The sequence below is a fragment of the Pipistrellus hanaki genome, assembly GCF_964339955.1.
Source record: "Pipistrellus hanaki genome assembly, chromosome: 10".
Taxonomy (NCBI): Eukaryota; Metazoa; Chordata; class Mammalia; order Chiroptera; family Vespertilionidae; genus Pipistrellus; species Pipistrellus hanaki.
Genome location: NC_140512.1, coordinates 73,058,469 through 73,079,512, shown reverse-complemented (window position 1 = coordinate 73,079,512; position 21,044 = coordinate 73,058,469). Strand labels below are relative to the sequence as shown.

Genomic DNA, 21,044 nt, shown 5'->3' with positions numbered 1-21,044 from the left:
CACCGGGTGCCCCTTTTGAGAATATTGATTTCAGTATATATAGGAGACATCTTTAGCTGAAGAATTTATCTTTATAATTATATCGAAGACTGCGTCCCTTTAAGCCAACCAGAGTGAAAATGCATGGGTCCGAGCTCATGGAAAAGGCGGGCCCAGAGCTGGCAGGTCGGCGGGCGTGTGGGCGGGGCCAGAGCGCGGGTGGGCGGGGCGTGCGTGCGGGGCCAGAGCGCCAGGCTCTCGCGAGAGGGGCAGGTGATGACGCGCGGGGCGTGAGGATCGCGTCGCTGGCGCGGGCGGGCGGGCGGTTTTGAAAGTGTTCCGAGCGCGGGAAACGGCGGTTCCGAGGACGAGGTGAGCGCCGGGGATGCCGGGACGCCCAGGGCTCGGGGCCAGGGGCGGAGAGACGGCGGGGGTCGGGCGGGTCAAGCCCCAGCATCGCATCCTCCGCGTGGGCCGCGGCCGAACTCAAGTCCCGGCTGGCGTCTCTGAGGAGGCGCGACCGGCGGGCACCCGGGCCTGGGCGCGCGACAGCCGTGCTCCCGGGGACTCCGGAGGGCCGGGACCCCCAGCGCACCCCGGCCCGGGCCCCGGGACTGAGCCGAAGAGCAGGGCCCCTCGCCCGGCCCCCGCAGGACTGGCCCCACAGAGCTGCCCCTCGGGCTGACCTCACAGCACCCAGGCCCGGCCCGCGTCTGGCCCGAAGAGCAGTCCCGGCTCGTGTGCGGCGAGCCGCTGCCAAGCGCCCTTAGTTCAAGACGAATGGCTGGCCCCGTGGGGCTCCGTTCTTGGGGGGGTGAGGGCCCCGACCCTGGCAGCAGGACGGGGGAGGGTGACGAGTCCCAGCGGAGGGCGCAGGTGCCAGACCCCAGCGGGAGATGGGCTTCCTTTACCTGGCTCTCCTCTTGGGCTGTGGCTTACTGTACCGGCTGAGGGGCCCTGCCATCGCGGTTGTGCAGCTGTCTGGCCAGAGGAAGTTAGCGTCCCCCCAGGGGGGCAGGAGGGCCAGACTTCACTGGCACTTACGTGGGAAGGTATTTTCCACTTCCCCTCAGATGTGGGACCCTATATTTACTTGGCTCTTCGTCCCCAGTCACTGCCGTTGCCATATTGCTCTGTAGAGCCACGCAGGGTTTCATGTGTCTTTAAAGGGAGGAGCCCTGTGGCATGTCCTGGTGGGCAAACGTAGGTTTGACGTCGGTTCTTTGAGTTAATAAAGCTATTGTAATTACCATAGCCTGGTGTCTTTCCATACAAACACTGTAAGCGTACTTTTTGCCCACGCCTGTCTGTTGGCTGTGGCTTCATCTCTGGTTGGTGTCTTTCAGACAGGGCAGGGCTATTTCGATGGAAAACACGGTTCATTAGGGGACACAAGCTGGGAAGCAGCGGGCACAGCCCCAGGCCTTTGAGCTTTGGTCCCCAGAGGGCGGGAGCAGCGTGCTGGGCCTGGGCACACCTGCTGCCCGCCGCCAGGGGACCTGCGCGCTGAAAAACAGCCGCGGTGAGGGCTGCTTTGGAGAGGGAGCCTCCTCAGCGTTTGAGCCGCAGCCTGGTGCCCACCTTGCAGAGGTGCTGAGGCGCCTCGGGGCCATGTGGGTTTCTCTTCCCGTAATTGGCAATTTCGTTAACAATGATGACAATAAGGAAGTTAATTTTTGATGTGACTTGTTTTTTTTTGGTCAGGATGTTGTTAGACACTGTCTACCATAGGTACAGAGGGGTTTCTTTGCAGTTTTGGGTGCTAGTACCAAATGACATTGTGAAGGAAAAGACATAATTGCAAATGCAAGTTTCCATGTGCTTGTGTTTTTCACCAGGGTCACAGAATAAATGCGCCGTTTCATCTGTCATGGAAAAACGTGAAATATTTGTGCATGCTGTGTCTAAGGAGCTGATTGGAGAATTTTTGCAATTCATTCAACTTGATGTAAGTTTTAGATTTAGCTTTATTGTGATTTTAACTGTTAATGTAAAACATTTTTCTAAAATTATGTCCATAAATGAAATATAGTCATCTCAGTGAATCCTTGGGGACCAAGGTTTATTTAAAAAATCAAAGTCTACTAATTCAGACCTGATGGCCAGCTACTCACAAAGTGCATTTCTGCTTTCCGTAGAGATGCTGAGGGACGCTCAGGGAGGTAAGACACTGCTGCTGTTTCTCCGTGCCTGGTGGCATGGTGAGGGAGTCCTGAGTAAGACAAGCTAGCTCCTTGTCCTCAGGTTAGTCACGGTGGATCTGGGTGTGAGCGCAGAAGAGGAAGGGGCAAGGGTGGGAGGGGCAGATCCAGCAAGGTCTGCTTCCCATCCCCTTGCAAACAGGGACCTTAGCCATCAGAGGCGCATTGGGTTTGAGCATGAAGGTTCGGTAGGGGTGGAACCCAGAAGTGCAGCGTGGGGGAGGCAAGAGCTGAGCCTGCCTTTCTCCACCATGTGAAGGAGGTGAGACCTCCTGAAGGCGTGGGGCTGTGAGCCCAGAGTGACCGGTGCAGGAGAACAAAGGGGGAAGAGAGCCAGAGCCAGAGCTGCCCTTTGGAAATGCCCCTTTGGCTGCACGTGGAAAATAGATTGAAGGAGAGGTGAGCAGGGAGGAGCTGTGCCCTTCACCGTGTGGTTGAAGTAGGACACGGAAGTGTGGGTGTTTTTTTGAGGTGGTGGGAGGAGGGGGTGCTGGCACTGTGGATTGATTGTTCATGGGCCGGCAGAGGGCCCGAAGGGTCCTTGCTTTCTGACTTGCAGAGCCATCGGTGAGGTGAACGTGGGCAGAGGGCAGGTTTGGGGGAGAAGAGGGCACAGTTTTGGAGTGTGGGGTGGCTGCCCAGGGATTGCACAGGATGTGTTCAGTGGGCAGATGTGTGTGAAGCCCAGGAAAAGCCTAGGCAAGCCTAGGCCTGAGACAGTTTAGGTGTCAGCTCCAGTGGAGCTTAGTCATGAGCAGGTGTGAGGCTGTCTGCAGTGGGATGAGAGGAAGGAGCCCCCACAGGCTCCGAGGGGCCCAGCGCTTACGGTGCTGCCTCTAAATACTGTGACCTTGGACAGAAGAGGCACGCGTGGTTCACGGCCGTGCACTGTGATCAAACCAGTGGTAACTCAGGATTAGAGAGGAAGCTAATAAAGTTGTTGCTAGTAAACATGTATGAAGCTATTTTTCTTTGTGAGAGAAATGAGCTTATGAAATGGCTTTGTATTATAAAGTGATGTCCTGTAAACTTAAAAATAACCAGCAGAAACGAGGCCACACGTCACCACGGGGTGTCCGTAATGGCAAACTGTGTAGATGTTGTATGTACGGCTTAGCAGGGGGTAGGTGATTAGTCTGAGACAGGCAGCCCATGAGTGGTTTGAAATGCAAAATTGTTGCAAACAGCGTACCATAGTGTTAAATAAAAATCATAAACTAAATTGATGATGATGAAGCTAAGTCAATATTGATTTAAAATCTAAAGGCAAAAATTAGCAATATCTGGGTAGCATGTTGGACACAGGATTGTCCTGTGCCGCGATGGCGAAGTGTCGTTCCAGCCCCCCCCTCCTGCTGGGGAGCCTGGGGAAGAGGGGAGCTGCTTGGTGGCCTGTTCTTCCATTTGCCTTTGTTTGATGATCTGGCTAAATTCACTGGGAGTTTTGGCAGCAAAATGCTAGGGAGGACCCGTTATTGGTGCTGTAAATTTGATTGTGATTAGGGTGGGTGTCCCAGATTTCTCCACTGAAGCTTCGCAGTTAATAAGTAACCTGCAGGAAGTACTGAGACAAGGCAACCGCCCTGCTTCTCATCGTGCTTGCATATACTGGGTTTAGCACCCAATGACATACATGAATCAATTATTACTATAATGGCACTAAAATTGTGATTTTTCCAACCCCATGTCCCTTCTGTATTTTTCCATTGGCATTCTGTAGTGTGCCAGTGCTACTAGTTATTTGTGTGTGTATTATCAGTGTGCCTCATGGATTCTTACTCTATTCATGGATTATATATAATTCACAACTGTCAGATTGGCTACAGTGAGTCCCTCTAAGCTGTATTCTCTGTCCTTTGATATTGGCCTCAGTTTGCTATGTCAAAGAGGAGATGGGGTCATCTGCTCAGAGTCAGAGGAAGTGGTGATTGGATCAGCTATTTTAAGGGTTATTGAGAGGCTCTGAAATAGTCTCATTGGCTAAAGGGAGAGAATCCTACATAATAGAAGAGTAATATACAAATTAACCACCACTCCGCTATACCCACCATCCACGTCCACCAGCCAATTAGAGTGAGTATGGAAATTAACCCCAACCAAGATGGCTACAGCCACAGAGAGTAGGAGGGAGGCTTGGGTTTCCCGGGCAATGGAAGAAGCCAAGTTTCAGCCTGCCCTAGCCAGCCTAAGCCTCCACTCAAGGCTACAAAGTTTCAATTATAGAAGGTAAACAAATCTAAACAAAAATGGCTGATGGCCACAGAGCGAGCAGGAGGCTTGGCTCTCCTTCAGGATACAAAGTTTCAATTGTAGAAGGTAAATAAATCCCAGATACCAGGGCCTCTGCTTGGGTCACCAGGGAGTGTAGCTGGCTTGCAAATCACCACAGACCCCTCACCCAGGCCTCCCCACGTCCCAAGGTAACCCCCACCCTGCTCTGGGACACCCTTCAGGGCAAACCAGCTGGCCCCCACCCGTGCACTAGGCCTCTATCCTATCTAATAAAAGAGTAATATGCAGATTGACTATCACTCCAGTACACAGTAGCTGCCCCCATGTGGTCAAAGATCCTACCCCTATGTGGACACAAGATGACCACTACAAGATGGCCATAAGGGGAGGGCAGTTGGAAAGCACCAGGCCTGCAAGGGAGGGCAGTTGAGAGGGTCCAGATCTGTAAGGAAGGACAGTTGGAGGCAATCAATCCTACAGGGGAGGGCAGTTAGGGATGACCAGGCCGGCGGAGGAGGGAAGTTGGGGGCAAACGGGCTGGTAGGGGAGCAGTTAGACATCAATCAGGCTAGCATGGGAGTGGTTAGGGGGAGGTCAGGCTGATAGGCAGAAGCGGTTAGGGGCAATCAGAAGGCAGGCAGGTGAGCAGTTGGGAACCAGCAGTCCTGGATTGTGAGAAGGATGTCTCACTGCCTTTTTAGGTGGGATTGGACCTAAACGGGCAGTTGGACATTCCTCTAGGGGTCCCAGATTGGAGAGGGTGCAGGCTGGGCCAAGGGACACCACTCCCCCACCCTATGCATGAATTTCGTGCACTGGGCTCTAGTGATGTTCATAGACAACTCGAAAGATGGGTGTTGAGGGCTGACTCCTGGTAGGAGACCGGAAACTTAAAGCGCAGTCAGTTGGCCTGGCTGTGCTATTGTTTTAGCTCCAGCAATTATAGGCCTGGGGACGTGGATGGCTTGATTTTAGGGAGGATTTTGCTAAGTGGGTGAAATTTTAAATTCCAAAGATGAGGATACTGGAGCTGAATAGGTGGAGGAGGAATCTGCTGCTTTCTTCCCCAATATCCTGTACTTTGTCCTGGTAGGAATAGATTTTGAAAACTCTAACCAAGCGCTTGAACTTGTAATTTAGTTAGCAGTTTTTTTCTTGATGCCATTTTGAGAAGGCTAGAACTAATATTTTGTGTTTGAAATGTAACACTTGCTATTTATTTTACAGGAAGATGCTTCTGACCCTTTCAGCCTAAATGAATTACTAGATGAATTATCAAGGAAACAGAAAGAAGAGCTCTGGAAGAGGCTCAAGACGCTGTTAACAGATGTGCTGCTAGAAAGCCCCGTGGAGGCATGGGGGGCCCTGGAAGCCCAGGGGGAAGGCAGTATGGAAACAGACCACCGTTCAAAAATGGTAGTATTGGCCTTTCAAAACAAATATTTCCCTTTTCTTGGTTAAAAGACAGTTGTTAAAAAAAAAGACACACACACAAAAAAGACATTGTTTATTGTGTACAGTTGAATTTTAAGTTAAAAAAAATTTAAAGTTAGAAGTCAAAAAGAGTATTTGAAGATTGCTTATTGTAGTTTTATTGCAATTTTATAATCCTTCATTATTTATTTATTTATTTTAAAAATATATTTTATTGATTTTTTACAAAGAGGAAGGGAAAGAGAGAGAGAGTTAGAAATGTCGATGAGAGAGAAACAGTGACCAACTGCCTCTTGCACACCCCCTGCCGGGGATGTACCCGCAACCAATGTACATGCCCTTAACCGGAATCGAACCTGGGACCTTTCAGTCCGCAGACTGACGCTCTACCACTGAGCCAAGCCAGCTAATCCTCCATTATTAATCTAGTTAGTGTTGCTGTTTTTTATGAATAACACTTGTTTGTATTCAACTTTAATTCACTTTTTAGAATAAGCTAAAAGTGTTCCTTGATTTTTCATTGATTTTAATTCACTCATATTTTGATTTTTCTTTATTTATAGAAAAAAACTCTAGAAATAACCCATGCAATTACATGTGTGATTCTTGCTTCTGTGTCTGTCATCAATGAGAGTGAGAACTATGAGGCCTTGCTGGAGTGTGCTGTTATCCTGAATGGTAAGCTGCCCGCTGCCCTGAGGCATGGAGAAGCGTCTAAACCAGAGTCGACAGCCGGTGGTCCGTGAGGTCTGGGAGGAAGCAGTGATGCTGAAGCGAAGTGGTGCCGAGGCACCGTGTTGCCAGCAGGCTGTTGTACTTCATGCAGAAGGAGCAGAGTGTTCTGTCAGGGCTGTCCTAAGTAATTAATTTAAGCTGCAAGTAAGCGTAATTGAGCTGCTGACTGCTGTTGTGTGCAGGTTTTAAGGAAGGTCTCACATGACCTACAGGACCAATGATACGAGCTTATTAAGGGGAAAAGATCTGATTCTAAATGTCTCAGCTAGTGATTCCTGCCATAGTTTAAATTTAACCAAACAGTTGTGACATTGCACTTTTTTCTTTAAATATGTCTGACCATGTTCTTATGAATACTGTTGACTCTTACGGGAGTTTCCCTATACTAAAATTTATGTGATGGTATTTCTCAAGTTTTATCTGAACTACAAAATTGTAGTCCCCCTCCCCCCCCCCGGATTTTTTTTTTCTTTATTCATATTATTACAGATGTTCCTCTTTTTTCCCCCCCACCGTTGCTCCCCTCCACCAGGCTCCCACCCCACCCTCTGCCCTTTCCCCACCCATCATTGTCTTTATCCATAGGTGCACAGTTTATGTTCAATCTCTTCCCACACCCCATCTCCCCTTTTCCGCAAGAATCGTCAGTTCACTCCCCTTCCATACCTCTGATTCTATTATATTCAACAGTTAATATTGTTCATCAGATTTTTTTTTTTTAATTTCCTTGGTTTTTAGATTCACTTGTTGATAGTTACGTATTTGTTGTTCATAGTTTTTATCTATATTTACTTTCTCTTCCAAAAGAACCCCCTTCAGCAATTCATATAATTCTGGTTTGGTAGTGATGAACTCCTTTAGCTTTTTTTTATTGGTGAAGCTCTTTATCTGGCCTTCGATTCTGAGTGATAACTTTGCTGGGTAGATTATTTTTGGCTGTAGATTCTTACTATTCATCACCTTGAATATTTCTTGCCATTCCCGCCTGGCCTGCATGGTTTCTGTTGAGAAATCAGCTGACAATCGTATGGGTGCTCCTTTATAGGTACCTAACTACCTGCTTTTCTCTTGCTGCTTTTAATATTCTCTCTTTGTCTTTTGCTCTTGGAATTTTATGATGTGTCTTGGTGTGGTCCTCTTTGGATTCCTCTTATTTGGAGTTCTGTGTGCTTCCTGGACTTGTAAGTCCAATTCTTTCCCCAGGTGGGGGAAGTTTTCTGTCACTATTTCTTTCAGTATGTTTTCAATATCTTGCTCTCTCTCTTCTTCTGGGACCCCCATAATTCTGATGTTGGTTCTCTTGAAGTTGTCCCAGAGGTTTCTTACATTATCTTCAACTTTCTGGATTCTCTTGTCTTCTTGCTTCTGCAGAGAAGTATCTTCTGGCTCTTTATGTTCCAAATCTTTGACTTGATTCTTGCGATCTTCCATTCTGTTTTTAGGACTCTGTATAATATTTTTTATTTCAGACAATGTATTCTTTATTTCTTGTTGATCCCTTATTACATCTAGTTGATCCCTTTTCATATCCTCATAGTGATCTATTTCCTTGTCTCAGCATTTTCACAGCTTCCCTGATGGGGCGGAATTTCAGGGTGGAGCCTACAGCCTTGGCTTCCATTAGCCACGCCCTATGCGGCTCCTGAGTCTCAGTGTTCCTTAGTGTCCTTCAGTACTTGTTGCAAGCACCTCTGAGAGTGAGGTGCCCTCGAGTTTCGCCTGCTACCAAACAGTCTAGTCTCTCCCCCAATGAGCCCGGAACTGGGGTTCAGTTCAGTTGGGAGTGGGGTTCAGACTAGTCTGGAGCTTTTGTCTTCTTCCCGCCAGGGCAATCCCTCGGCACAACCAACTGTCCCTTCTCTGAGCGCAATGTGCTTGCCTCTGGGGGCTCTGCCTTTTGCCGCTCCCCCAGGGTTCCGCCTTACAGCCCCGCTCCCTCTGTATGAGCCTGGGTCCCTGGGGTCTGGGCTAGAACTGGGGTTCAGAGCTGTCGGAACTGGGGCTCAGCACAGTCCAAAGCTTTTGTCTCCTTCCCGTTAAGGCAATCTGGCAGCAGAGTCAACAGTCCGTCCTCTGCGTGCAATGTTCGCGCCTCCGGGGGCTCTGCCTTTCGCCGCTCCCCTGGGATTCTGCCTCACAGCCCAGATTCCCTCTGTATGTATCTGAGTCCCCAGGGTCTGGCCTAAAACTGGGGTTCAGCGCTGTTGGGTCTGGGGTTCAGCACAGTCCGGAGCTTTTATCTCCTTCCCACTAGGGAACTCCAGTCAGGCACTCAGCCGCCCCCTCCTCTCGGGCTCTGTCCTCTCCGCGCGCCGCGTGTCTCCATACTTTAGGCTTTTACAGCTCCTCCGCTTTTCCTTCTGGTTTTCTCCTTGCTTCTCATTGTAGAATTTCTAGTCAGTCAACTTTCCTGTAATTCTGGGTAATGTCCATTTTATACTTTAGTTGTATTTTATTGAAATTGTGTGCGGCTGCAGCTAGGTGTTTACCTGTGCAGCCATCTTGGATCCTCCTCAACAATTATTATTTTCCAAAATTGTAGTTATTAATTTAGGAGGAATAGTAGGCTAAATTAAGGAGACTATGTGATTGTAAAATATTATATAAAATGATTTTTTGGCTATAAAAGTAATTTTAAGTCATGATTTTTAAGAAAAATCTCCTATGTGCCCCCACTCTGTGACTATGAGTGGCTCAATGTGTTGCCTTCTCTCAACAAGCTCTTCTTTCTCATCTGTTTAGTGTGTCATTGTATGCATAATTCTTGCATTGAAATGTTCTTATTAAGAAGCTGTCACTAATCAACACGAAAATTGCTCCCAGGTGCTTTGTGAATGTTATCATAGTTTGTTTACTTTTTAAATATATTTTTATTGATTTCAGAGAGGAAGACAGAGGGAGAGAGAGTTAGAAACATCAATGATGAGAGAAAGTAATGGATTAGCTGCTTCCTGCACACCCCTTACTAGGGATCAAGCCCGCAACCCAAGCATGTGCCCTGATCAGCATCTAACCAGGACTCCCTGGTCCGCAGGTTTATGCTCTATCCACTGAACCAAACCATCTAGGGCCATAGTTATTTGCACTCTCTCCAAATAACTGTTGTAAAATGGTTGGTGCTGAAATCGTAGTTGTTTCCAACTTTGCATGAATTTAGAAATTTTGCATTAGTATGATGGCATTCATATATCTATGGATTATACTTATGGGTGCATTATTAGAATTTTATTTTTTTATTTATTTAATAATAAATCTTTATTGTTCAGATTATTACAGTTGTTTCTCCATTTTTCTCCCATAGCTCCCCTCCACCCGGTTCCCACCCCACCTTCTGCCCTTACCTCCCCCGCATTGTCCTCATCCATAGGTGTACGATTTTAATCCAGTCTCTTCCTGCACCCTCCACACCCTTTTCCCCTTGATAATTATCAGTCCACTCCCTTTCTTTGCCCCTGATTCTACTGTGTTTCCCCGAAAATAAGACATCCTCTGAAAATAAGACCTAGCGCATGGAAAGATAAGACATCCCCTGAAAATAAGACCTAGCACAACTTTGGAAGAAAAAATTAATATAAGACACTGTCTTACTTTCGGAGAAACAGGGTATTATATTCACAGTTTATTCTGTTCCTCAGATTTTTAATTCACTTGATTTTTAGAGTCACTTGTTGATACATATGTATTTGTTCTTCATAATTTTTATATTTACTTTTTTCTTCTTCTGTTGAGTCCCTTGTAGGTAACTAACTGTTTTTCTCTTGCTGCTTGTAAGATTCTCTCCTGTCTTTTGCCCTTGGCATTTTATTTTTATATTTTATTTATTTATTTATTGTTCTTTAGATTTTCTCTGTATATATATTTGATATTTATTTATTTATTTATCTTCAAACTTTCTTTTTCTTTCTCCCTATATATTTGATTTTTATAGAGAGAAGGGGAGAGGGATAGAAAGTTAGAAACATCTATGAGAGAGAAACCGATCAGCTGCCTCCTGCACACCCCCTACTGGGGATGTGCCTGCAACCAAGGTTGCCCTTGACCGGAACCGAACCCAGGACCCTTCATTCCATAGGCCAACGCTCTATCCACTGAGCCAAACTGGTTTTGGCTTCAGAATTTTTATTCACTTGATTTTTAGATTCATTTGTTGGTAGGTATGTATTTGATGTCTTTTTGTTGTTTATAGTTTTTACCTTTACCTTTTTCTTCTTCTTCCTCTTCTTAAAGAGTACCCTTCAGCATTTCATGTAATCCTGGTTTGGTGGTTATGAACTCCTTTAGCTTTTTCTTGTCTGTGAAGCTCTTTATCTGACCTTCAATTCTGGATCATAGCTTTGCCAGGTAGAGTAATCTTGATTGTAGATTCTTGCTGTTCATCACTTTGAATATTTCTTGCCACTCCCTTTTGGCCTGCATAGTTTCTGTTGAGAAATCAGCTGACAATCGTATGAGTACTCCCTTGTTGGTACCGTAACTGTTTTTCTCTTGCTGCTTTCAAGATTCTCTCTTTGTCTTTTGCCCTTGGCATTTTAATTATGATATGTCTTGGTATGGTCCTCTTTGGATTCCTCTTGTTTGGGGTTCTTGTGCGCTTCCTGGACTTGTAAGTCTATTTCTTTCACCAGGTAGTGAAAGTTTTCTGTCATTATTTCTTTCAATAAGCCTTCAATATCCTGCTCCCTCTCTTCTTCTGGCACCCCCAAAATCCGGATGTTGGTACGCTTAAAGCCGTCCTGGAGGCTCCTTACACTATCCTCACACTTTTGGGTTCTTCTTTCTTTCTGTCTCTCTGGTTGGGTGTTTTTGTTTCCACATATTCCAGATCTTTGGTTTGAGTCTTGGGGTACATTGATTTACAGTTGAGTTTCTATATATTCTTTATTTCAGACTGGTCCTTTTCCATTTTTTTGGTATTCTCATTAAGGTCTTTGAGGGTCTCTTCAAGTTTCTCATCGGTTTTTAGAAGATTCTTGAGTAACTTTATAAATGTGATTCTGAACTCTGTGTCATCCAGTTTACTTTCCTCCATCTCTCCCATTCGTGACATGCTTCTGTGTCTCCGCATTTTGGTTGCCTCCCTTTGTTGATGGAGTGGCTTTGTGTGGTAGGTGACCTATAGGGTCCAGTAGCCCAGCTTCCCCAGTTACCTGAGATGAACGTTCTTGCTACACCCCTTTGTGGGCTGAGTGCAAAGTCTTGGTATAGTTAAGCCTTGATTGCTGTGGAGGAACTGCTGCGCTGGAGACACGCTTATGGTGCAGGCCTTGTTTCAGTGGGGCTTTGGTGCTTACTGAGTCTGCCTCCCGAATGTGTCACTTATGAATGTGAGGAGTTGAAATCTGGTGTCTCACACTGACCACTAAATAAACTGGCTTCTGGATCTCCAATGGGATGCAGTTCAGCTACTGTCTGAGGCCACCCTGCAGGGGCTTCAGGGAGTCCTCTCCCTGCTTGGAGCTTGGAAGCTTTGGAGCTGTCTGCACCAGTTTGCAAGTTTCCTAGGTTAAACTGCAATAGAGAAGGCCATTTATATGCAAAAGCCGCTGCTTGGAGCTTGGGTGTGTTTGTAGATTGTGTGGGGTGGAGTCTCATGGCAGAGTCTCAGGGTGTCACTAGGCTGGGGCGTGGCAAACAGTGATGGCTGCCTGTCAGTTGTCTCTGCCTCTCTGACCATGTCCCCGTGTCTTTCACCGCAGCACAGCAAACGATTATTCTTGCTCACAGCTCTGCAAGCAAGCTGCCCTCACTTTCCGACTCGATGACAGTCCAGCTTCTTTCTAAAAACTGAATTTCAGAGACATTGGGAGCTTGTCTCTCTTCGGGTTAAAGAAAGCAACGCCCTTCGCAAGCTGGGATCTGCCGCCAGCCCGTATCACGTGTGCACTCCCATACCTCAGTCTTTTTGTGCCCTGAATGTGCCTTTCTCTTTCAGTCTAGTTGTAGAGTTTCCTTTCAGCCAGCTTTCCCGTGGTTCTGGGTGATAGACGTCTTGTTTTTCAGTTGTAGATTTGAAATTGTTGTGCGCGGCAGCCGTTTAGGTGTGTTTACCTAAGTCACCATCTTGGATCCTCCTCTGCCCTTGGCATTTTAATTATGATGTGTCATGGTGTTGTTCTTTTTGGATTTCTTTTGTTTGGGGTTCTGTGTACTTCATGGACTTGTAAGTCTATTTCTTTCACCAGGTAGGGGAAGTTTTCTGTCACTTTCTTAAATAGGTTTTCAGTATCTTGCTCTCTCTCTTCTTCTGGCACCCCCATAATTCTGATGTTGGTCTGTTTGAAGTTTTCTCAGAGGCTTCTTACACTATCTTCAACTTTCTGGATTCTCTTTTCTTCTTGCTTCTCTGGAAGAGTGTCCTTTGCCTCTTTTTTTTTAAAAAAATATATATTTTATGATTTTTTACAGAGAGGAAGGGAGAGAGATAGTCAGAAACATCGATGAGAGAGAAACATTGATCAGCTGCCTCCTGCACACACCCCACTGGGGATGTGCTCACAAACAAGGTACATGCCCTTGACCGGAATCAAACCTGGGACCTTTCAATCCGCAGGCTGACGCTCTATCCACTGAGCCAAACCAGTTTAGGCTCCTTTGCCTCTTTGTTTTCCAAATCTTTGACTTGATTCTTGTGTTCCTCTACTCTGCTATTGGGTCTCTGTATAATATTTTTCATTTCAGTCAGTGTATGGTTAATTTCTAGTTGGCCCTTTTTCATATCCTCGAGGGTCTAGTTAAATTTATTGGCCTTTTCTAGGAAATTTTTGAAAAACCTTATTACCGTGGTTTTGAACTCTATATCCAGTCGTTTGTTCACCTCCATTTCTGTCATTTGTGATCTGTTTCCTTGTCTCGGCATTTTCGCTGCTTCCCTGAGTTGGTAGGGTGGCTTTGTGTGCTAAGGTGTCCTATATGGTTCAGTGGGTCAGCCTCCCAGTTACCTGAGGTCGACACTCTTGGTGCACCCCTTTGTGGACTGTGTGTACAGCCTTGTTGTAGTTAAGTCTTGATTATTGTTGGTGTCACTGGGAGGAATTGACCTCCAGGCCAATTGGCTATGATGATCCCCTGTGTCTATAACGGAGGAGTTGCTGTGCTGGAGACAAGTTTATGGGAGAGGACTTGTTCCCGTAGGGCTTTGGTGCTCATTGAGTCTGCCTCTTGAATGTGTACCTTATGAGAGTAGTTGAAATCTGGTGTCATCTCACACCAACCACTAGATCTCCAATGGGGTGTAGGTCAGCTACTGTCTGAGGCCACCCAGCAGGAGCTACAGCGAGAACTACAGTTTTCTCCTCTTTGCTTGGGATTTGGAGGTTTTGGTGCAGTCTGACTGGAGCTGTAGTTTATTTGGAAAAGCTGCCACAGGGTAGGCCATTTATATGCAAAAGCCTGTGCAGAGGTTGGGTGTGTTTGTAGGTTGTGTGGGGCAGGGTCTCAGGGCGTCACTAGGCTAGGGCATGGCAAGCAGTGATTGCTGCCGTCAGCCTTTTCTGTCTTTTTGCTTTTCCAAGTTCCTGCTTCCGCGCTCCAGTGCAGTAAATAATGATCGCTGGGCGCACCTCTGCAAAATAGTCACCTTCACTTTCCGACCCGATGGCTGACAGTCCAGCTTCTCCCCGTAGGTGTCTGAGTCCCCGTTTCCCCAGAAACCGGGTTTTCAGAGCGATCGGGAGCTTGTTTCCCTTTTTGGCCATCGGGTTGAAAAAAAGAAGTGTGCCCAGTTGCCTGCCACCAGCCCGATTCGCGTGCCTCTGTACCTCAGCTTTTCAGCGTTTGTGCTCCTTTCTCTTTCCTTCTTAGTTGTAGAACTTCCACTCAGCCATCTTTCCCGTGGTTCTGGGTGATAGACGTTTTGTCTTTTAGTTGTAGTTTTTCTTTTTGTTTGTTTTTTTAGGGGTGATGGGAATGTTATTTATCTTGATTGTTGTGGTTTTTTTAGTTGTAGTTTTGAAATTGTTGTGCGAGGCGGCAGTTTAGGCGTTTACCTTTGCCACCATCTTGGTTTCTCGCATTATTAGTATTTTAGTTATTGAGCTTTTCTATTGTTAAAAACACCGTAGTTTTTCTGTTCCTTATAATAGTTGCTTTGCTCTTTTCCACCAAAGAACTAGAATTTGAGGCCAACACACCTTGGGGTGGTGGCAGTGGATTCTCGGTCACCGATGTGAGCTGACTCTGCTGTGAATTGTTATAGGGTGTCCCTGCACGTACATTGGGATGGCTCAGTGTCTGTCTCTTCAGTGAGGGTTTGGCAACATGCCCTCCCCGAGTCTTCCTGTTCTAGTGGGTCTGCTTGCTTTTATAACTGTAGGAAAAAAATTTTTAATTAACATCATTTGTATCCTATGATGTATATAAGCCTTTGGCAAGTCAAACATAAACTAATATTTGCTTAGCAAATCTTTAAAAGTTATCATACTCTATTCCAGCGATTTTCTACTGGTGTGCTGCAAGAATTTTTAAAACATGCAATACCTGATTGTTTAATCAGGGGCCCTGACTGCTTCTCCCTTAGATCTGGGGAGGGGAATACCTGCTCTGGCTCTGCCAAGGCAACCACAGGCGGGAATCAAAATTCAATAAATCTAGGAGCTTTTTTCATAGCAACATAAATTTATATCAAGGGAATTATATTAAGCAGATGATGTTATAAGTATACAAATGGCCTTTGGCAGGAAAAAAAGGTTCCCCACCCCTGCCTTAGATTGTTAAAAACAAAACGGAAACACAAAAACAACAGCCAACACAATAGCCATCTAGTATGAATGAATCAAAATTATACCTTTTTTTTGTCAGATTGGCAAAACATATTTTTTGGTGTGTCACAGAATTCAAGTAATTTACTGTATATGTGCCATGAGTTGAAAAAGATTGAAAAATCACTGCTCTATGCTATTGAGTCTGAACCAATACTGCTTTTCCTTACCAATGGAGCAGTTACTGGGCTCTCTCTTAGGTATTTTGTATGCACTACCTGAATCGGAACGAAAGCTGCAGAGCTCCATCCAGGGCTTGTGCGTGACGTGGTGGGAGAAGGGCCTGCCTGCCAAAGAGGACATGGGGAAGACCGCTTTCACCTTGCTGCTCAGGAAGAGCCTCCAGACGAAAACCGTACGTTTGCTTGTTTAATGTGTACTTGACTGAAGGGGTTCGGGAGTTGGGGGGCTGTTTCAGCCTGCAGCCCAGGTCTGGGGACCTATGGACAGTGTGTTTGAAGGTTGGATGTAACTTGGCTGTTTCCCATCCTATAATCTTAGGTATACAGTTCGAAATCCAGAAAAAGATAACCTAGTCAGGGGGGAAAAATGAGGAAGATAAAAATCACCCATAATTCCACCATCCAAGGTGATCATTGTTATGTTAGGGATATTTAGGAATTTCCCTCTGATATTCCCCACCTCATGTCTCTCCTTCCTTCTGGGAGATTTCTAGACATGAAATCGGTAGGTCATTGGATTTGAACTTGGGGCTCTTCATGCACACTGCCAACAGCTTTCTAGATGTTACTCCATCAGTGAAAGGCCTCCAAGGAACATCCAGTTTGATGACAGGACCCTCAGCTATTTACATAGCTTCTCCTGCTGCCCTAGGAGTGGTCCTTAAGCCATCCTTGATTTGTTTTTAAAATCTCTTTTCTGGCCATTTTTTTAAAGCTTTTAAATCAGATCTTCCTAGTATGCGACACCTGCCCTGTTCGCTGCGGTAGCCAGTAGTCACATGGGGCTATTTAAATTTAAAGGAAGAAAATGAAGTTTGGTTCCTCAGTTTCTCTAGTCACTTTCTGTTGCTCTATAGCAGGGGTCCTCAAACTTTTTAAAGTGGGGGCCAGATCACGGTCCCTCAGAGAGCTGGAGGGCCGGACTATATGAACTACTAATTCCTACTGTAACACCTCGGCTGCGCTCACTGCCCAAAAAACCTGGCGGGCAGGATCAGACTCCTCTGTGGGCCGCATGTGGTCCGCGGGCCGTAGTTTGAAGACCCCTGCTCTATAGCATGATGGCTAATGACCCTCGCACTGGACAGTGCAGACACATGTTTTCACAGGTGCAGGAAACTGCTGGGCAGCACTGGCTGGAGCATTGACCCATGAACCAAAAAGGTTTTGGGTTCGATTCCTGGTCAGGGCACATACCTGACTGACTGGGTTGGGGTTTGATCCCCAGTTGGGGTGTGTAGGGGAGGCAATGGATTGATGTTTCTCACATCAGTGTTTCTCAGTCCCACACTTCCTCTATCTCTTAAAAAACAAACAAACAAATAAAAAAACAAAAACAGCCTCTGGTGAGGATTTTTTTTTAAAAAGTGTTCTTTAGAGTTGCAAGTAGCATTTGCACATTTTGGGGAGGGTTTGAGTGAGGGGGTTTGGTTTCTTTGGGGGGTTTGAGTAAGGCATTTGCAGATTTCTAAGTCTGTTTTCTCTTGTCATTCTTCCTTTTTGACAAAAAATCTAGAATTGTAATTATGATGTAAAATATTCTTATTGTTAACTTGAAATATGACCTTACTGATTACTGAAAAATTCTTAACATTTTTCTTTTTTGTCATTCCTAGGGTGCAGACATAAGTCGGCTTTGGCATGTTCATCAAGCTTTGTATTGCTTTGATTATAATTTGGAGGAAAGTAGAGAAATTAAAAATATGCTACTTGAGTGCTTCATAAGTGTTAATTATATCAAGAAAGAAGAGGTAAATAGGATTTTCTTTTCTGGTATATTTGTGACTTTTTTTTTAAAAATAGAAAGTTGTTTTTATTATTTTAAATATATTTTATTGATTTTTACAGAGAGGAGGGGAGAGGGATAGAGAGTTAGAAACATCGATGAGAGAGAAACATTGTTCAGCTGCCTCCTGCACACCTCCTACTGTGGATGTGCCCACAACCAAGGTACATGCCCTTGACTAGAATTGAACCTGGGACCCTTCAGTCTACAGGCTGATATTCTATCCACTGAGCCAAACCAGCTAGGGCTGTGGACTGCTTTTTAAGTGAATATTTTCTCTAAGTTCACCTGATTGTTGTTAATACGGTGCCCAATAGTTTAATGAGTCATCTTAGCTATCGCGAACTATTTATTGCACAATGTTTTCACTGCATGGCAGTACTAAACAAACATTTTACAAGTCATTGCTTATCAGATAATAGCAAGGGCTGTGTGAATCCTGAAGAAACCACGATTGCATTTTAAATTAAGAATGATTAAAAATAAGGTTGAGAAAACACTTCCCCATGGATTAGGTCTGACTCTTCTCTCAATTCCTAATTGGCATATACTCAAAACTGTCATTACAGCAGGGGTCTTCAAACTACGGCCTGCGGGCCACATGCGGCCCGCAGAGGAGTCTGATCCGGCCCGCCAGGTTTTTTGGGCAGTGAGCGCAGCCGAGGTGTTACAGTAGGAATTAGTAGTTCATATAGTCCGGCCCTCCAGCTCTCTGAGGGACCGTGATCTGGCCCCCACTTTAAAAAGTTTGAGGACCCCTGCATTACAGTATTTATTTATTTATTTTTTCTGCCCATCTAATAATTCTAAAGAGAGGCTCTGCTTTTGGCCCTCTCATTGTTCATTTTGGTGTTCACACCCATGTGTGGTTACCGAGCATATGAAATGTGACTAAACTGTGTCCTTAAGTAAAATACACATAGATTCAGAATTTAGTATGAATTATACCAACACATGGTCAGTCTTGTTTCCTCTGTATTCCTACTACTGTCTCTCCCCTCTCCCCAACCCCCAGTCTGGGATTGATCTGAAGCAAATCCCAGATGTCATCTTAGAATAGTTTTTTTAAGGAGTGGTGGGAGTGCCTCAGCTTCTGTGATTGGTGATCTCATGTGGAAAGCTTTGAAAACAGTCGTGTGACATGCTGGCTCTTCCTGCTCTGTGGGCTCCTAAACGAAGTGCCACAGCTGTGTGACCGCGTGTGCCTGTGCTGCACACAGTGCGGGAAAGCTGGGCGGCCATCTGCTTTCTCCCTGCCCACGCGTGGTCACAGCAGCTCCAGTGCTCCAGCCTGAAACTCTGGAGCAGGAGGAAGCAGAGAGGGGAGGGCCTGTTGGCCCTTCTCCTTAGTGTCGTCGCTCCGGGCCGGGGAAGGCTCTGGCCCGGACCCCATTGTTAGATAGGGACACTTAACGGGCAGAGAACAGGCTCTGAGATGACTGTCTCTTTAGATTTGGGATTCAATTAAGAGGAAAACATAATTAAGGTGCTCAAAAACTTCAAAACACATGGCCGGTGTCTCAGTGGTTAGCACATGTGTCAAACACAAGGCCCGCGGGCCAAATCCAGCCCGCCAGGCCTTGCAATGTGGCCCGCACCGCGCTGTCATCACTGCACTCCGCTGTCAGTTTATGACATTGTCAGTTTATGACTGTTCAGTAAACCATTCAGCCTGCGATTTAGGCTGGATTTTAGATTTTGGCCCCTTCTCTGAGTTCGACACCCCTAGGTTAGAGCATTGGCCTGTGCACCAAATGGTCTCAGGTTCAACTCCTAGTCAAGGGCACATTCCTGGGTTGTAGGTTCCTTCCACATGTGGGAGGCAACTAATCGCTCTGTCTCTTTCATATCGTTGTTTTTCTCTCTCTACCCCCCCTCCCATTCTCTAAAAATCAATGGAAGAAGGACACATACTATATGTACCAGAAATACCTTATCAATATAGAAAAAAATAAAAATCAATGGAAGAAATATCCACAAGTGAATATTAACAAACAAAAAACTTAGTATGAAAAAAAATGTAAAATGTCTCAATTTTAGTAGTTGTTATATATATATATATTTTTTTTTTTTTTTTTTTAAAAATATATTTTTATTGATTTTTCACAGAGAGGAAGGGAGAGAGAGAGCTAGAAACGTCGATGAGAGAGAAATATCGACCAGCTGCCTCTTGTACACCCCCTAATGGGGATGTGCCCGCAACCAATGTACATGCCCTTGACCGGAATCGAACCCGGGACCTTTCAGTCCGCAGGCCGACGCTCTACCACTGAGCCAAACCGGCTTCGGCGGTAGTTGTTATATATTTAAATGATATATTAACTTACATATATACATTAAGATTAATTGATTCTTTTTCACTCTTATCTCGGTGGCTTGCATAGCTCTGTGGGACAGTGCTGACTTTTTTCTCAGGGCCTTTCCACCATTGTTTATTGTGCTTTGACTGACTGCCCTTGCTGGGGTGCTGGGGCAGCCTTTGTGTTTGAGGGCTCATGGCCAGGCAGCAAGAGTTGGTGGCCAAGGAAGAAGTAGTTATTCCTCCCGTAGGGGGCTGGGAACAAACCTGGAGGAGGAGGAAGGGCTCCAGGTCAGAAGCTCCTCCAAGGAGCGTGCTAGGAGCCTCGGCTTCGGTGGCAGAGACAGGGTTGGACACTGCCTGCCCCTCGCTGCAGCGCACCGTCCCAGCCAGCCAGGTGCCAGGGCCGTGCGTGATAACTGACCACACTGACCAAGATCTCCGGCTTCCGGGTTGGAGCGGCTGTGTTCAGATCCCTGTTTGCGCACTTCACGAGGGCGGGCCTTGTCAGACTCTCAGCCTGAGTGTTTCTGTGAAGCAGCAGGAGTGGCTGTGAGGCGCCGGCAGCCATGCTGCAGAACCTTCGCCGCATCGCAGGTGCTGAGCTTGCCCTTGCGGGAAGTGCTCTGATTCTGCTTATTGCTGTGAGGGCATCGCCATCCTGTGCCCAATCGCCAGGATGGTTAGGAAGTTGGGGAGAGTAAAGAAGTTGAGAGTGGATTCAGATACATCAACTTTGTTTTCGTTGGCTTACACATAGCCGTCTAACTTACCTATGTATGTGGCATAGACACAGCTACACCTGAGTGCTGCAACTCTTTTTTAAATCTATTTTACTGACTTTTTACAGAGAAAGGGGGAGGGATAGAGATTTAGAAACATCGATGAGAGAGAGTCATTGATCTGCTGCCTCCTGCACACCCCCCATTGGGTGCCCACAACCAAGGTACATGCCCTTGACCAGAATCGAACCTGGGACCCTTAACTTGGCAGGCCGATGCTCTATTCACTGAGCCAAACAGGTTAGGGCAGTGGTCGGCAAATCACAGCTCGCAAACCACATGAGGCTCTTGGCCCCTTGTGTGTGGCTCTTCCACAAAATACCACAGCCTGGGTGAGTCTATTTTGAAGAAGTGGTGTTAGAAGAAGTTTAAGTTTAAAAAATTTGGCGCTCTTTTCCTGCTGCCGTGGAGTTTCTCAGAGGTGGAGGCTTGGGTGTGTTCAAGATTCAGCTCCACCCATAACCCACCGCCATGGCCGAGGAAGGCATTGCCCCTGGAGGGGTAATGGACGTGAACACTGCTTTGCAAGAGGTGCTGCAGACCGCCCGCATCCACCACGGCCTGTGCGGAATTCGTGAAGCTGCCAAAGCCTAGACAAAGCCTTGCATCCAACTGCTGAGCCTATGTAGATCAAGTTGGTGGAGGCTCTTTGTGCTGA

At 46.2% G+C, this 21,044-nt stretch overlaps 1 protein-coding gene across 5 annotated transcripts in view; it reads left to right on the top strand.

Annotated features, from left to right (window-relative positions):
• The first annotated feature begins 264 nt into the window (after positions 1 to 264).
• The window catches only part of NCAPG2 (non-SMC condensin II complex subunit G2), a 69,368-nt gene continuing 48,588 nt past the window's right edge, over positions 265 to 21,044 (top strand). For 3 of the 5 annotated variants that reach the window (XM_084897490.1, XM_084897491.1, XM_084897488.1), the window contains exons 1-6: positions 265 to 351; positions 1,818 to 1,927; positions 5,640 to 5,828; positions 6,410 to 6,524; positions 15,538 to 15,692; positions 17,136 to 17,270. In XM_084897490.1, coding sequence (XP_084753616.1) covers positions 1,850 to 1,927; positions 5,640 to 5,828; positions 6,410 to 6,524; positions 15,538 to 15,692; positions 17,136 to 17,270 — 672 coding nt within the window. In that variant the 5' untranslated portion in view covers positions 265 to 351; positions 1,818 to 1,849. Of the gene's footprint in view, positions 352 to 1,008; positions 1,032 to 1,817; positions 1,928 to 2,117; positions 2,224 to 5,639; positions 5,829 to 6,409; positions 6,525 to 15,537; positions 15,693 to 17,135; positions 17,271 to 21,044 lie in introns of those variants that run through there. The other 2 variants (XM_084897489.1, XM_084897492.1) reach the window with 2 other exon arrangements.